Source organism: Mesocricetus auratus, unplaced genomic scaffold (genome assembly GCF_017639785.1).
Source record: "Mesocricetus auratus isolate SY011 unplaced genomic scaffold, BCM_Maur_2.0 Super-Scaffold_100015, whole genome shotgun sequence".
NCBI lineage: Eukaryota > Metazoa > Chordata > Mammalia > Rodentia > Cricetidae > Mesocricetus > Mesocricetus auratus.
This window is the reverse complement of record NW_024429198.1, coordinates 63,843,834-63,861,297: the sequence shown is the minus strand read 5'-3', so window position 1 is coordinate 63,861,297 and position 17,464 is coordinate 63,843,834. Positions and strand designations below refer to the sequence as shown.

At 44.9% G+C, this 17,464-nt stretch overlaps 1 protein-coding gene across 8 annotated transcripts in view; it reads left to right on the top strand.

The window, feature by feature from the left end:
* The window catches only part of Brd8 (bromodomain containing 8), a 46,661-nt gene that overhangs the window by 13,108 nt on the left and 16,089 nt on the right, over nucleotides 1-17,464 (top strand). For 6 of the 8 annotated variants that reach the window (XM_040758082.1, XM_040758081.1, XM_040758080.1 and 3 more), the window contains 11 exons: nucleotides 433-885; nucleotides 1,161-1,254; nucleotides 1,451-1,497; nucleotides 2,234-2,448; nucleotides 2,826-2,918; nucleotides 3,081-3,149; nucleotides 3,653-3,830; nucleotides 4,795-4,899; nucleotides 5,291-5,335; nucleotides 11,188-11,469; nucleotides 16,185-16,336. In XM_040758082.1, the coding sequence (XP_040614016.1) occupies nucleotides 433-885; nucleotides 1,161-1,254; nucleotides 1,451-1,497; nucleotides 2,234-2,448; nucleotides 2,826-2,918; nucleotides 3,081-3,149; nucleotides 3,653-3,830; nucleotides 4,795-4,899; nucleotides 5,291-5,335; nucleotides 11,188-11,469; nucleotides 16,185-16,336 (1,733 nt within the window). Of the gene's footprint in view, nucleotides 1-432; nucleotides 886-1,160; nucleotides 1,255-1,450; nucleotides 1,498-2,233; nucleotides 2,449-2,825; nucleotides 2,919-3,080; nucleotides 3,150-3,652; nucleotides 3,831-4,794; nucleotides 4,900-5,290; nucleotides 5,336-7,560; nucleotides 7,967-11,187; nucleotides 11,470-16,184; nucleotides 16,337-17,464 lie in introns of those variants that run through there. The other 2 variants (XM_040758083.1, XM_040758084.1) reach the window with 2 other exon arrangements.

Below are 17,464 nucleotides of genomic sequence, written 5' to 3'. Positions count from 1 at the left end.
GTCTCCCTGGTACTTGTTTGACTTTCCTAGTAAGAACTGTTTACTTGCCAGGCGGTGGTGGCGCACGCCTTTAATCCCAGCACTCGGGAGGCAGATCTCTGTGAGTTCAAGGCCAGGCTGGACCGACAGCCTCCAAAACAGAGAAACCCTGTTTCATAAAACGGAAAAAAAAAAAAAAAAGAACTGTTTACTTGGTTGACTTTCCTAGGGAGAACTGTTTACTTGTACTTGCGCCGTGTTGGTGTGTAGTCAGGTGCACTGCCTGCCTTCCTGCCATCCCCTCACTTGTCTGCTCAGCCCCAGTGTCTGTCCCGGGTTGCTTCCACTAAGTGGTAAAGGCATAGAACACAGCTTTAGTTTCAGCATCTAATAATGTACTGTTCACCTGGGGCTGTGGGCTTCCTCATTGTCAACAGTCTGTATTGTGGGCAGGTTGATGACCACCCTGAAGTGCTGGATGTGGCGGCTGTAGAAGCAGCACTGTCGTTCTGTGAAGAAAATGATGATCCGCAGTCCCTGCCTGGCCCCTGGGAGCACCCTATCCAGCAGGAACGGGACAAGCCAGTGCCTCTTCCTGCACCAGAGATGACAGTTAAACAAGAGCGGCTAGACTTTGAGGAAGCAGAAAACAAAGGAATGCATGAAGTGGTGAACATCAGGGAGTCAGGTGCTGAGGTTAAAGTGGAGGCTGCAGAGTCAGAGCCAGGCATGTCCGGGGCTGAGGTCGCTGCTGGAGTTGGCCCGCTCTCCAGCATGGAGCCACCCGAACTCAGAAGTCAAGACTTAGATGAGGAGCCCAGAGGTCCTGTGGCTGGAGAGATTTGTGAAGCAGATGGTTCCGGTGGGAAAGGCGATGAGATGCCGCTTTCATCTGTGAAGACGGAGGTATTTGATAAGACTGGCCTGGGGGGAGGGGAGAAGGGTTGTGACTTAGGCAGCCTAGGCCCATTTATTCCTGGGTCTTGACATATTGCACATACCTAAAGCCACAGGCTGCAACTAGTACTATACTCACCCTATCTTGCAAAGATGATCGTTAAAATATTAGATGAGTAGGACTTAAGATTTCTTCTATGGTCTCATTATCATTGGAGAATAAAATTGTGGGAACTATAACAATGTATTAGTAATTGGGATACTTACTCCTTTTTGATCTTCAGGCATCCCCTGAAAGCATGTTGTCTCCATCACATGGCTCAAATCCGATTGAAGATCCCTTAGAGGCGGAGACTCAACACAAGTTTGAAATGTCAGGTAAGTAAAGGATAAGAACTTTGTATCTAACTTGAAATTTTTTCCTTTGGCTTCTCAGGGTTTGTGGGTTGTGGGCAAGTAGAAGAGTAGACAGGACAGCATGGAAAGAAAGGAGAGCTGCAGGGAAGGAGCATGGTCCGCAGGAAGGGGAAGGCTAAGGTACAAAATCTTCAGGTAGTCTTTCTCTCCTCTGCAGACTCATTGAAAGAAGAATCAGGGACTATTTTTGGAAGCCAGATAAAGGTATTTCAGACTTTTCTTTATTCTTGTTGCCATATGATTAGATTTTCCCACGCTACTATCTTATTAAATGAATTTTAGTAAATTCATATACTCTGGTAAATTGGTAGGAAGTTGGATGAGGAAGTAGCAGTAGACAGTGATAGACAGTCTGGCCTGATGGGATTACCATAGCAACATGTGCTTCCTTCCCTGTGAGAGCTATAAAGATCACATAGTTTCTACATGTATAGTGCACAAAGAAATTGATACATCCAGAATGAATCAGTGAATAGAAGTGTCAGGAACAACATATGGGGAATCAGGTTACAATTTAGACTATTGGAAGAAAATTATCTAGTTTTAGCTTAGAATTACTAAAGTAGTAATAACAGATTTAAAGTAATGTTAGGTGAGCTTGCTCCATCAGCAAAAACATGAAATAAAACTATTTTTGATAACTTTGTACCCAGGGTCAGAGTTCCTCTCAAGAGCAAGGGGAAAGAAGGAACGCCTGTTAGCTTAGTCTTAAGTAAGTAGCTTTTTTTTTTTCCTTCCTTTAAAAAAGACCCTGGACTTTATTCTTTGTCCAGGTTCTAAACGACTTTACCTTACTTAGTCAGTTAAGTAGAGGGTAGCATAAGTGATAGAGGGCTCAGCACCCCCACAAAAGTGAGGCCATTTCCAGAGCTAATCTAACGCAGACCTCATTTAGTGATGCTTTGCTGGCATGTTCTGACCAATGCATACTGTGTCTAAGGATGCTCCAGGTGAGGAGGAGGAGGAAGATGGAGTCAGTGAGGTCGCCAGCCTGGAGGAGCCTAAGGAGGAGGATCCAGGAGAAGGCTATCTGTCTGAGATGGACAATGAGCCCCCTGTGAGCGAAAGTGACGATGGCTTTAGTATACACAACGCCACGCTGCAGTCGCACACACTGGCAGACTCCATCCCAAGCAGCCCCGCCTCTTCACAGTTGTGAGTGCCTGTGCTTCTTTCTGGTTTCTAATTCATTGTTAGGAGGTCTCATGTGCCTAGGATGGTGTTCAATTCGAACTGCATAGCTGAGGGTGGTCTTGAACTCCCAATCCTCTTGCTTTTGTCTCCTAAATTCTGGGATTACAGACAGATTATAGGCATGAACAACCATGCCTGCACCGCAGGAGTGGTGTGTATGTGTGTGTGGGGGGGTTACGGCATTGAACTTTTGAATGCTAGGCAACGTTTTACTATAGGGTCACACCCTAGCCTTAATTTTACTTATTATTTTACCTTTCTCGGCTTGAAACATAGTTGAAGAGAAACAGGACTTTTTTTCCTCTTTATGCTTAGTAGCGCTCCTGTGTCTATTTCAGCTCTGTGTGCAGTGAAGATCAAGAAGCAATTCAGGCTCAGAAAATATGGAAGAAAGCCATTATGCTTGTATGGAGGGCTGCGGCAAATCATAGGTGAGCAGCACTACCCGCTCCTCATTGCTGGCTTAGGAAACCATTTGAGTAAGCATGAGACTGCTTGTGTTGGTGTTGGTTCTCAGTACCTTCAGCTCATAGAATAAATGCTCTCCTTTTGCTTCTGGAAAATGAATCAATGGTAAACGTGTTTTTGGACAGGTATGCCAATGTGTTCCTGCAACCTGTCACAGATGACATAGCACCCGGCTATCATAGCATTGTGCAGAGGTAAGCCATAGTCTGTCTAACACACCTGACGTAGAATTGGTGTAGACTCAAGTGAATCTCTGCTTCAGGTAGTAAGTTTAAAGCAAGGATGTTTTGTTTTGAGACAGGGTCTCACTATATATAGCCCTGGTTGGCTTGGAACTCGATAGACCAAGCTAGCCTTAAAGTTGCAGAGAGTGAGTAATCCTGTCTCTTCTGCCCCATGCCGAGATTGTTGAATACTAGGGTTAGTGTTAAAGTGACCATTGCAGTGGCTAGTTACCTTTAATAGTGTAAAAGAATTAACACCTTTCATTACTTTTCTTGATGCCTATTGTGCAGATGGGCTTTTGGGGGGAATTGCATACCTGCTTTGGGATAGTGGGTTGGCATTTAGATCTCGGTAGCAGATAGTGAAGGTATATGGGAACAGACCCGACTATATAAAGTGATACTATATTTAGGAATTCAAGTGACTCCTCCTCCCTCCATAGCCAATTAGCCCTGTTTATATTTTTTTTTAGACCTATGGATTTGTCAACAATTAAGAAAAACATTGAAAATGGACTGATCCGCAGCACAGCCGAGTTCCAGCGTGACATTATGCTGATGTTTCAGAACGCTGTCATGTACAATAGCTCAGACCATGATGTGTACCACATGGCAGTAGAGATGCAGAGAGATGTCCTGGAACAGATCCAGGTACACACTGAGGCTCATTTTTGTTTCAGTAGGAACGGAGGGAAGGGAAGAATTCACTTTTGATTGTAATAGGCATCAGGAACACAAATACGTACTTTTTTTTTTTTTTTTTTTTTTTTTGCTTATGAAGTTGTATAGGTTTTATCAGTTTGATAGAAGAATTATTATAGAAATTCTGTCTTGGGCAAATTAATTGAGTTTTTGTTTTTGCTGCTGCTGTTTTGCTCCTGTTGCTGGGGATCTAAACTATTGCTCCACATGAGCTATCCAAATACCGTACCCCACCACACCCACACTATTCAATTTACGCATCAAGTCTGAGGAGGGATTCACATATGCTAGACAAGCACTGTTCCATCTAAGCGATAGCCCTAGCCCCTTCTGAAGGATTTTAATTTTTTGTTTGTTGTTTTTTTTTTTTGTTGTTGTTGTTGTTTTTATTGTTCTTTTGTTTTTCAAGACTTGGTTTCTCTGGGTGTCCTGGAACTCAATCTGTAGACCAGGCTGGCCTCAAACTCACAGAGATTCGCCTGCTTCTGCCTCGTGAGTGCTGGGACTGAAGGTGTGCACCACAATGCTCAGCTGCCCTTGTGAAGTTTCAAAAATCAGTTTTTAAGGGGTTAATGTTCTTTTTTAATTACATAAAATATTCTGGCACATGTGCTCAACCAAGAGTGTATGATCCCTATTGTCATAAGAGGTCTACTTTAGTCTTATAGTTGTATCACCACATAGCTTTATGATGTTGACCTTGTTAAGTCTGCCAGGTAACCTTAACTGGTAAAAGGTCTTTGGTTTATTTTATTTAAAAGCTACTTTTGTTTCTAAATTCTTTAGGAATAGCTAGAAGTAAGCCTTTTGAGTAAGCCGAGAAGTATTGAATAGGAGACTTATGTATAAGTTATGTCGGTTCTTTCCTACTGGGTTCGATCTTTGTGGCCAAATATTTTTCTTCTCCCTGTAGCAATTCTTGGCCACACAGTTGATCATGCAAACATCTGAGTCTGGAATCAGTGCTAAAAGTCTTCGGGGGAGAGATTCTACCCGAAAACAAGATGCTTCCGAGAAGGTAAGGAGACAAAAATGAAGTCTCAAACATCCAAAGAGCCTTCAGTTACTCCTCATATTGCTAACCTTGTGCAAGCCAGTGGTGTGCAATAGATGTTAGAGTTTAGAGTGGAGTCGCTTGCTTCTGTCTAACTGTTGAAGAAGTCTGCTGTGACAGAGAGAGTTTGAGCTGAGTGAATGAATTATTAATCCAGCAGAGTGCTTTCAGGTGGGGATACTAGCTCCTGTGGGGCCTATGGCACGTGGCTGTGGGATCTCTCGTCTCTTCTTCAGTTGGACATTTTTGTCTTTGTGCTGTGTGTGTGGTGCTTTTGTCTCTATCCTGAGGTTTGGGGTGCTTGTGACCAAGAGTTTCTGTGGAACCTGATCAGTATTTGTTTGTCCTCTAACAGGACAGTGTCCCCATGGGCTCTCCTGCCTTCCTTCTCTCTCTCTTTGTAAGTATTGAATGGCTGCAAGGGGTGATGTTGCCAGAAAAGTTCTCAACTCCTGCTGGGCCTGGGTGGCAGAGGGAAATCCAACATGCAGACTGTGGCAGTGTCTTAATTCTTTTTATCCATTGAATAAGAAATTCTTGTCTTCTGCATTCTGGTCTGTTTGCATGTGTGTGCATGAGTGTGTGTCAGAGGAGGGAGGGGCTGGGCACTGATGTAAGGTCGCTGCACTGCATAGGAAGTGCTCTTGGGGTGGAGTCCTAGGGTGCCCCTGGTCCTCACTTTACCAGCTCTGCTTAGAGTGGACCCCGCTCAGAGCCGCAGCCGCTGCCCAGCTTCCTAGCAGTGTGGGAGACATTCAACACACACCTTCCCACTCCTCCTGACTAAACCGAGAGACTTGACACACAAACCCTCAGTAAAAATAGCTGGTAAAAGAGCCGCCATGGGAGTGACCTGAAAGTGATCCCCGGGCCCCAGTGAAGGTGGAAGGAGAGTGCTAGCTCCATAGAGATGCCCCCGACGCCACATGGGCACCATGCGCGTGTGCTCCTACACGGACATCACACACAGTCATGGGACTGTTCACAACCTTTTAAAATAGCGTGGCCACTGCATACCATAATAGCTGGTGGGATTGTAGATAAACATGAGAGAGCTAGTCTAAAGACTTGCTCCATAAATTAAATAACTGACTCTGTTCATGGTAGAGCAGTGAAGTAAGGGACAAAACATGCTGAAAACTATATGGTCTTAAGATCATTGGCTAACCTTCAAGGGCCTTCCTTTTCTCATCTGTGTGATAAAGTAATAATGAGTTGAAGGCCAGGAGGATTGCCCACAGGGTCCATGCGATGCATGCCTAGGCTGTGGAGTAAGACCCTATCTCCAAAAAAAAAAAAAAAATGCAGGAGGAGTACTAGAGAGATGCACAGAGGTTAAGAACACTTGATGCTCTTGGAAAGGATCTGGGTTGGATTTCCAGCAACCACATGGTGGCTCACAACTGTCTATGACTCCAGTTTCAAGGAACCCAAAGCCCCTTTCCGGCCTCTGCAGGCGCTGCACACTTGTGGTGCAAGTGTATACACACAGGCAAAACATTCATGCACGTTAAATGAAAATAAGTCTTTAAGAAAAAGAAGACAAAAGAAAGAATAAGACCGATATACCTGTCCAGCCTACCTCACAGGGATGTTGTGAGGATAAAATAATTATGAAGCTAACTTGAAAAAAAATATTAAAACGTTTCACAAATGCAAGGTGTTATTTCTATTCTTACTGTTGGCTGTTGGCAACTTATGTTCTAAAAATTTTTTAATCCTTGCATATTAGAAATGCAGAAATGGTCCGGCCCAGCAGAACTGTTCACTAGTTCATCTTGCCTGTAGACCTGTGCCACAAACAGAGCACTGTGATCTCTATTCTTTCTTACTGGCCTACAACAATGACTCTGGATCCTCACTCAAGTGGCTGGCCGTTGTGAGCCCAGTTAATAGGATCTTTTATCTATGGAAGACAGCAAAGTTTTGCACAAGAGGAAGGAGCTGGGCTGCAGGGAGAGAGCAGCAGATGGAAAGAAGCCTGAGTGTCCTGATGTCATGGAAAACAACTGTCAGGAGGTGCTAGGGAACTAGTGCCAGGGTCAGTCTGCAGGAAAGGCCTTTCTTATAGGGACCAGCAACTGGACAGGTATGTTAGCCAAGAGCTTCACTGCCCTTTCTGCCCCTCCCGCCTTCCATCTTCTCTACCCGTTCTTTACACAGCGTGGGCCTGGGTGGGGTGACTGGTAGTCATTCTGTGGGATCTCAGAAGAATCCCAGAGACCTTTGTATTGGCATGAAAAGAATACTAGTCTTTTTTTTTTTTTTTTTTTTTTTTTGTTTTTACGAGACAGGGTTTCTCTGTATTGTTTCGGAGGCTATCGGTCCAGCCTGGCCTCGAACTCACAGAGATCCGCCTGCCTCTGCCTCCCGAGTGCTGGGATTAAAGGCGTGCGCCACCACCGCCCGGCTAAGAATACTAGTCTTATAGTTCCACTCACAAAATATCAGGTGTTCTTGTAGCTACTCTGTGGGAAAACAGACAGTCCCTTCCACTTCATCCCTTTGGTATCTTCTGCAGATTCTTTCCCCGAGAAATCAAATTCCCAGCATTCCTGTTGTATGTTGTCTCTTATCATGTAACCAACTCACTCGTGTTTCCTTCCTTTCTTTGACGTTGTTTAGGATGGGGGAACCAGGGGACGCCGCTGTGCCATTGAAGCAGATATGAAAATGAAGAAGTGAAGCCTCAGAGCTCCCTCTTTGAGCTGACCCTGAAATAGAAATAAACGACATAAATCGTGGGCTTGTGGGCTCAGGACCACACTCGATCTTAGTCAAAAGGCTGAGAGGCAATATGGGCCCAGAAGAGAAAGTTCCTAGGCCAAATGACGGGAGTTGAGAAAAATCTCTTTTCAGAGAGTTGGAGTAGCACAGTTGCCTGTTTTAGGGCAAAAATCATGGGCTGTGTTAGTAGTGCCCTAATGTGTAGCTAGCAGATTGTAGCTAATTTGTACTGTCTTGTGAAGTGTACAGACTTTTTAAAAAAATAAACCTGTGAAGTGTGTGTATATAACAAATAGCAAGAAAACTTTGGCCTTTGGTGTGTGTCCTTTGTGTTTGAAATGTGTTTTCTCCACCATCCCTAATCATATGTGGGTAAGATTGTTAGAGCTGAGAAGTGGTCTCATAAGCTGCCTGGTGCAACTGAGAAGAGGTGAGTAGCCAGGACTAAATTCATAATGAGTGTGAGTTAAGTATGTAATAAGATCTATTGAGGTTTTCTTGAATGTTTAGGAAATGTTAAGGTTTTCAGGCTCTAGTTCATACATGATTCCACAGGGATTAGAGTATGGACAAAGGCGGCAGACTATGTCAGGACTGTCTTTGCCCATGCTATCGGTATTTCTATAGGTAGAACTCTTGTATAATATTCTTTTGTTTTTTGAGGTGGAGTCTGTATTTTGACAAGGCTAGCCTAGAGCTCAAAATCATCTAATTTCAACTTCCCCAGTAGCTTGGATTACAGGTGTGTGTACCACACTGGGCTAAGAATGATTTAAAAATGACAAAAACAGGCCGGGCGTTGGTGGCGCACGCCTTTAATCCCAGCTCTCGGGAGGCAGAGGCAGGCGGATCTCTGTGAGTTCGAGGCCAGCCTGGTCTACAAGAGCGAGTGCCAGGACAGCCTCCAAAGCCACAGAGAAAACCCTGTCTCGAAAAACCAAAAAAAACAAAAACTTACTGTTTAATTTATTTATGTAAATGTTCATCTCTGAGAGTTGGGAAGTTTAGGACTGGGAATGTGTTTTGGCAGTATAGTGGAACAGCTCTCAGCTAGTGTCCTTGGCAGTGCCCAGTGCTGGAGGAAAGAAATCACTGGAAAAGAACATGGTGGCACATACTGGTATTCCCAGCACTTGGGAAACTGAGGCAGGGGATAACTGTTTGAGGCCAGCCTAGGTGACAGAGAGAGACTTGTCCCCGTTGTAGGGCTTGCGTGATGTCTCGGTGGGCTCAGTGCCTGCTGCCATACCTGAGACTCGTGGGAGGAGAGAATTGACCCTGTAAGTTGTGCTGTGACCTCCACCGGGGGTTGGGGGGAGTGGGGGGGTGGTGCATTCTCATCTGTGTATGTGTGCGCGCGCACAAATGGAATTAAAGTTTTAAAGTGTGTTAAAGACCATGTGGCCTCAGTTCTATCTATTCCTAACTTACGTTACTAAATAAAAATACTCAGTAAAATGAGCTAATATGAACCTTTATAAAAAAAAATAAAGTGAATAATAAGGCATGCCTTAGTTCTTTATTCCGTCTTGAGGTTAAAAAGGTTTAAGAAGAATATGCCTAAAAACCAGGTATGGTGGTGCACACCTTCAACCCCAACGTTTGAGAGGCAGAGGCAGGTGGGTCTCTTGTGAGTGTGAGGACAGCCTGATCTACATAGTGAGTTCCAGGCTAGCCAGGGCTACCTAGTTGAGACCCTGTCATTAAAAAAAGAAGTGCCTAGAAGTCACAGGTCTTACTGCCTAAAGTAAAACTGTATAAGATTTGAGGGTTTGGGATGGAGGAAATTTTAGTTAGATTTACTCCCTAGCCCTTCATATGCCATGGTGACAGACCTGTCATCCTGGCACTCAGCAGGTAGGTAAAGGAGCATCAGTTCAAAGTAGTAGTTGGCAAGATAACAAAATTTAGACAACCCTGAGATACACAAGACCCTGTTCGAAAATGTAAAATTTGTTAATTAGTCTTTGAGATGAAATGGAATTCAGTCAGTCCAGGAGTTAGACCACCAAGTAAGTCTCAAAGGAGTCCACAAGCATCAAGTTGGGAAACTGCTAGGTGTGACGGTGCATGTCTAATCCCAGCACTCCACAGGCCAAAGTGGATGAATCCCTTTGAGTTAGAAGCCAGCCAGGGCTGCACAGTGAGACCCGACCTCAATAAATGAGATTTTTAAAATTTAAGTTGGAAAAGTTTATGGACAAAGTACATTAAAGATAAATTTCCAGTTGGTAGAAAAGCTGATGCATGGGTTTCCTGAGGTGGTCGCCGTTGGCAAAAGGAAAGGAGACATAGTTAGGACCCATGCTAATCAGGAGTAAAGCACACTCCTCTACTCTTCAGTGGTGAAAGCTCAAAAGCTAGGCGTGGTGACACTACTTGGCAATCCCAGCCAGCACTTGTGAAGCTTTAGAATTGAGTTTGAGGACACAGGAAAAAAAAAAGCAGGTGGTGGGATGGAAAGCGTATACTGCTCCCAGAGAAATTGAGTCCAGTTCCCAGCACTCGAGTCAGGCAGCTCACAAGTGTCTTAGTCCAGCAACTGCGGAGGCGTCACGTCACGCAGGCACATATCCATAAGCAGTAACTATAAATCTTAAAATGCAAGGGAGCAACTTGGACAGAGAAAAAGTTGAAACTTGAAAAGTATAAATGATGAAGACCAAGCAAGAACTCAAGACAAAAAGACTATTGAAAGCTGTAGCTAGATCCTGGGGATACAGCTAGTTATGTATGAAACCCTGGATTCCATTTCTAGCACCAGATAAAACCAGGTCATTCTCAGCTGCCTTCTAAAGGTGAGGACATGAGACCCTGTCTTTAAAAGAAAGAAGAAAAGTGCAAAAAACTAAGGAACAAGAGGAGGCGGTTAGGACTGTTCTGAGCTGGAGAGATGGATCAACAGTGCAGGCTGCTCTTCCAGAGGACCTGAATTCAGTTCCCAGCGCCCCCATCAGGTGGCTCACCAATCCAAGGGATCCATTCTCTTCTGACCCATGGACACCTGCATACGCATGGCATTTATACATGCACATACACACCCCATGTAAAAATAAAATTTCCAAACGAAGTATTTCTGTTTTTATTCTGACAGTCGGCTATGACCAGAAGGATGCCAAAGGTAACCATGAGTGTTTTGAAACTAATGATTACTAAGTTGATAATAGATTAAAAGTTGTATACACTGAGGAAAATCCTTTTATCCTCAAGTTTATTGCCTTATGGTTGAGTTCATGATGTTATGTGATAAAGCAAGTCTGTTAAGCTCCAATCGCCCCCCCACCCCGCTCCCGTCTTTCTTGGAGCATGAAGAAATCCAGGTTTAAAAATGGGGTGATACTAACATGAAGCTATTTTTTTATCCAAAAGATAGAAGTTTTCTCTAATCTCTCCTTTTAGCTGACTTTTATGCCTCCTAATGAATAGAAAGAAATTTCTGGACTGTTTCTGGCAACTTGGAAGTGATTTAAGTGAATTTGTTTTGAGTTGAATTAATTGAATGCATTTCATTCTGTGTGTTTACAGATGGGGTGTGAGTGGGTTTGGTTGGGTTCTGGACAAGACTACCCTGAAGACTCGGAGCTGAGCAATGACTACAGGTCCCTCTTCAGCTCCTGGGACTCCAGTCTGGATCTTGATGTGGGCAGTCTGAGAGAGACTGAGGGTCCAGACACAGAGGCGGAAGAACCAGAGGGAAGCAGCCCGGAAGGAGAATCCAGTGAGTTGGCTGTGGACGATGACAGTGAGGAGCCTCAGGAGGAGGCAGGGCCAGGGAGCAGCCAGAGCCCCCTCCACGTCCTCTCCGAGGTAATGGCGGTGGTGGCGAGGCCAGTGTTCCCACAGCTAGGAAGACAACACTCTTTTCCTTTTCCCTCCCCTCACCCCTTCCCCGCCCTCCTCCTCCTCTTCCCTTTTACTTTGAGGTCTGATCTGGCTGCTCAGCCCTGGGAGCTCTGCTTCTGCCTCAGCTTTCCAAGGGCTGGCTTTCCCAGGTGGGCGCCACCCTGTCCCAGCCAGCTTTTTGTGAGAGTGCTAATCCTCGCATATTAATACCCTGCACTATTAATACTGCCTGCTGATACAAAGGCTCAGGGGCTAACTCTGAATTGCAGAGGCCTGGAGTTTGGTTCCCAGTACCAACATCAGGCAGCTCACAAATGCCTGTAACTGCCTCTTCTGGCCTCTGAGGACACTCACATGCACAGGTCATACCCTCAGAAGCATACACACATATATGTAAATAAAATTAAAATTCTGTGTGTGTGTGTGTGTGTGTGTGTGTGTGAGAGAGAGAGAGAGAGAGAGAGAGAGAGAGAGAGAGAGAGAGAGAGAGAGAGAGAGAGAGAGAGAGAGAGAGAGACAGGGTCTCACTATGTAGATCATGTTAGCCTCAAACAGATCCGCCTGCCTCTGTCTCCTGAGTGCTGGGACTAAAAGCATACACCACCATGCCCAGAAAATAAAAATAAATCTTTAAAAAAAGGAAACAAATCACAAGTTCCACTGTGCAGTGGCTTATTAGCTGTCATGCCCCCACTTGGTGCTGATGTAGATTATGTGTCAAATATGTAGATTGCAATGGAATGTCCTAAATCCACAGCCTTTAGGCCCCTGGGTCTTAGGAAGTAGAATCTTTACATCAGGGCTGCCTTAGGATGGTACCCTTGCCATTTGTTCAGGCGTCACGACTTGGTGAAGTGCTGAGAACCAACAAATCTGAACAGTGGATTTATCTTATTCTGCAACTGAACATATTCAAGAGAATGTACATCAAGTTCAGCAAGTATCTAGTTCATATATTGCCATTTTTTTAAAGATTTATCTATTATGAATACAACATCCTGCCTCCATGTATGTCTGCACGCCCAGAAGAGGGCACCAGTCTCATTACAGATGGTTGTGAGCCACCATGTGGTTGCTGGGAATTAAACTCAGGACCTCTGGAAGAGCAGCCAGTGCTCTTAACCTCTGAGCCATCTCTCCAGCCCCCATATATTACCATTTCTATAGAAGAAAAAGATTTTAAGTTTTCTAGACAGCTACTCCCAATTAAGCACAGTTGACACCTGATATTAAAAATTACACCATAACTTGAAAGAGCCAAGAACTATGCCTATACAAGTTCACCACAGTGACTCCAGCAGCTCACCTAGTGCCTCTGATGAAGTTTAACAACTGGATGACTAACTGGGTTATCTATTTGCTGTCTTAGTCACACTGACAGTGTGAGCAGGCGGTGTCCCTGACGTGTGGGTGCTTGTTTCCACTGTTCCTCGGCATCTAGTAATGAACTGTGATTACAGCAGCTTATTTCATGCAGCCATTGTGCATTAACAGCAAAGGATGAAGGGAAAACCGCTGCCCTTCATCTGGCTGGCACCAGGCAACGGGAGAAGGGAAATGGAAACTACCACAGCGAAAGAGAAGCCCTGCAGACGCGGGCAAAAAAGCTCAAGTCACCTGGTCTTCTCGTCACTACAGAGAGTTAGTGAGACTTCTTAGGTCCAAAGACTGGCTTTACATTTTAGCCATGTGATCTTCAGTGTGTTACTGGATATTTAGAACCCCTATTTTCTCTACTCCAAAAGATTTTTTTGGTGAGATTTAAATGCAAGCATTCAGCCAGACACTGTGGCACAGCCATGTGATCCCAGCACTTGGAAGGCAAAGGCAGGAAGATCAGAAGTTCAAAGCCATCCTTGGCTACACAACGAATTTCAAGCCAGGGTGGCTTATATAAGACACCCTTGCCGGGCGTTGGTGGCGCACGCCTTTAATCCCAGCACTTAGGAGGCAGAGGCAGGCGGATCTCTGTGAGTTCGAGGCCAGCCTGGTCTACAGAGCGAGTTCCAGGACAGCCTCCAAAGCCACAGAGAAACCCTGTCTCAAAAAACCAAAAAAAAAAAAAAAAAAAAAAAAAAAGACACCCTGTCTTAAAACACAAAGCAGGTCTGGGGGTGAGATCATGCATAAAGCCTTGGATTTGATCCCTAGCTCCAAATAAGCAGGGCACAATGGTACAATGGTGCACCCTTGTAGCCCCGGCAGTCAAGAAGAGGCGGCAGCAGGAAGATCAGACTTTTGAGACTATTGACCCTCAGCCACACCCATGTCTGGCTGGAGGAAAATAAGATTGGGTTGCAAACAGACAAAGGAGACAATTCAGTGGAGTTTATTATTTATTTGTTTGTTTGTTTGTTTGGGTTTTTGAGACACGGTTTCTCTGTGCAGCATCAGAGCCTCTCCTGGCACTTGCTCTGTAGACCAGGCTGGCCATGAACCCACTGAGATCCTCCTGCCTCTGCCTCCCGAGTGCTGGGATTAAAGACATGGCCACCACTGCTCAGTGGAGTTTATTGTACACCGGTAGTTCTGTCTACTCAGGAGGCTGAGGCTCAAGGGTCATTTGACCTTGGGGCAAGGTCAATAAGACCTGTCTCAAAACCAATGATAGGTGAATGGCTAAACAGGAAAATAAGGGCCTCTGAGATGGCCTAATAGCTAAAGATGTTCACCACCAAGTCTGAAGAAGCAAATTCAATCCCCAGAGCCCACATCCTAGAAGGAGAAAACTGATTGCTGAAGCTGTCCTCTGATGTCCACCTATGCTCATGTCTCAAGTGTGTGTGTGCAAGCGTGCACATGAGTGTGTGCACATAAGTGTGTGTACATGAGTGTGCACTGTGTACACATACGTGTGTATGTGTGCATGTGTATAATTAAACATAATACAAACTAAAAATAAATAGGGAAATAAAAAGAACTCATGTCAAGCACAATGCATGGCTCATAACAGTTATTATTGCTGAGTGATGGTGGCACCGGTGGTGGCAGCGGCACACACCTTTATTCCTACCACTCAGAGGCAGGGGATCTCTGAGTTTGAGGCCAGCCTGGTCCACCACGCTAGTCCCAGGACTGCCAGGGCTACACAGAGAAACCCTGTCTTGAAAAACCAGAACAAAAGTTGTTATAGATCATAGATGGGATTGGCCTCCTCCACTTTGATCCCCGCCACAGCTGTCTCTGTTCTTATGCCCTCAGAGAGCATTTACCCCCAAACACAGCAGAGCAGAGAGTCACAGGATTGTTTGCAGCAGACAAGAGAGCAACAGCAGGAAATACACCTTTCTGAGCTAAGTGGCAACAACAGCCACCTCTAGTATCTGGCCTTGGAGATCTCCCTGAATAAGCAGAGGGCTTCTTAGGAGATGTCTTTGCCCGTAATTTAGCTTGTAACACCTAGATGCATTAAGTGTGGGAATATACTGGCAGGCAGAACTACCTACAGATGGAAAGTTTAGTAGGGAAAGGCAGTGGTAGCCGGCCTACACTCCTCAGGAAGGTGTCTGTCCACTGGGATAACTGGAGCACACTGAGGCCTGTTTTTGTGTGTGTGTGTGTGTGTGTGTGTGTGTGCACGTGTGTGTGCACGTGTATGTGTGTGTGAATCATTTAATTTTTTTTATATTTTTAAATTTAAATTAGAAACAAGGTTGCTTCACATGTCAATTCCAGGTCCCTCTCCCTTCCCCTCCCTTCCTCCCACACCTTCCCCCATTTCCCCAATATCCCCTCATTTCCCCAGGGAGGGTGAGGCCCTCCATGGGGGTGTCCATAGTCTGTCAATTCATCCAGGGCAGGGCCTAGACCCTCCCACAAGAGTCCAGGGTGAGAGTGCGTCTCTCATTGTTGGATGGGAGCCCAAAGTCCATTTGTATACCCAGGAAAATACTGATCTACTGCCCAAGGCTCAATAGATTACCGAGGCCTGGTTTTTTTGTTTGTTTTTTTGCTTTTTTGTTTTGTTTTGTTTTGGTTTTGGTTTTTTCCAGACAGGGTTTCTCTGTGGCTTTGGAGGCTGTCCTGGAACTCGGTTGGTAGTCCAGGCTGGTCTCGAACTCACAGAGATCCGCCTGCCTCTGCCTCCTGAGTGCTGGGATTAAAGGCGTGCGCCACCAATGCCCGGCTTGCTTTTTTGTTTTTGTTTTTCCTGTTGGGGATAGAACCCAGAGCTTCAAGCATGTCAGTCAAACACTACTGAGCTACAGGCTCAGTTAGCTGTGTCACACGAAGCTCCAAGCGCTATTATTTAATTTTCCCAGTGTTCCTGATGTTGCCACTTTTATCCTAACATTTGTTTTAGCCTTAGTGTAATCAATACATTTGGAATCCCATTGTTAGCATTGCCTGGTCTGTTGTCATCGCTAACTTTAAAAGGGTTGGGGGCTTTTTGGTTGTTGTTTGTTGTTGTGGTTTGGTTTGGTTGGTTGTTTCCCTACAGAGGTCAACATCAAATTTAAAATTAAGCACACTTTTTCATCTCGGCAGTTTTTAAATTGTTTAGATTATCATGGACAACGTTATTGATTTGTCTGAGGAAGTCGTCTTTTTCCAGTTTTTCTGGCAGCTGTATAGAAGTGGCCTCGTGTCCCCTTGGGTCTGCCTTCACTTACTCTGGAGAAGTAAGGTCACGATGCAGACAGTAAATCTCTAGTCCCCTGTGCTTCTTCGTCTCCCAGGGGGAGGCTCGGCCAGACTCAGCGCAGGAGGATCAGGGCGAAGGGGAGGCTTCCGAGGACCAGCCCCCTGCAGGTGACTCTGGTGATGCCATAAGCACTCAGGACACTCCCCTGGTGGACATCCCTTACAGCTGTACCAACTCCTCACAACTGTAAGTATAGGGCTGGGGAGCTGAGTGGTAGGGCGCTTGTGTAACACACTCAAGGTACTGAATGTGGCCCCCAGCACTGCCAGGGCCTCTCAGCATAGACCTTCATCAAGACTGTCAGGGTTCATACTTCTTTTACTTCTCTTTGTAGTTACTTGGATTTGCTGTTCTGAAATGAATTGTTTTCATAGTTTTTTAAAGAAGTTACAGGTAGAAAACACTAAGAATAATTTTTTTTTGTACAGGGTGCTCAAGTTACCAAGTCTAGCCTGACCTTTTGAGCGCAGGTTAAAATTTTAACATACTCTAAATAGAAGTTTATATGCTGTTCCTTTATAACAAAAAGGCTATTTGGGAGCTGGAGAGGTGGCTCAGTGGTTAAGAGTACTTCCTGCTTTTGCAGAGGACCTGAGTTCAGTTACTAGCACCTACCTGGTGACTCACAGCTGACACCCATTCTGGCCTCCTTAGGTACCAGGCACATACACAGTGTTAATAAATACATGCACATAAAATTAAGTGAATCTTAAAAACAACGAACAGCCTGTTTTGTTGACATCAAGAGAGCCTTCATGGGTGAGTTTGTAGCTCAGTGTAGAAGGAGCACTTGCATAGTAGATCAAAAGCCTTGGGGTCAATCTCCAGCATGGGAAAAAACGGGCAGAAAGATTTTCTATCATAAATAACCCTTGTCAATAATCACTAGTTTAATATGCTTGGGAAATGGTGCTAAGTAATCTACTATTATACAAAATATACCTTTTTAGCTGGGTGGTGGCGGCGAGTGCCTTTAATCCCAGCACTTGGGAGGTAGAGGCAGGTGGATCTCAGTGAGTTGGAGGCCATCCTGGTCTACAGAGTGAGTTCCAGGACAGTCAGGACTGTTATACAGAGAAACCCTGTCTCAAAAAACCAAACCAAACAAACAAAATACACCTTTAAAAAAAAAGAAACTACTGAAATAGGGCCAGGAGTATATGTCTGAACTCTTAGCATTTAGGGGACAGAGGTAGGAAGATTGCTGCAAGTTCAAAGCCAACATGGTCTACTTAGTGAGTTCCATGATAACCAGAGCTACATGGCAAAACCCTGTCACAAAGTTGATTAATTTTGTAGATACATTTTTTTAAA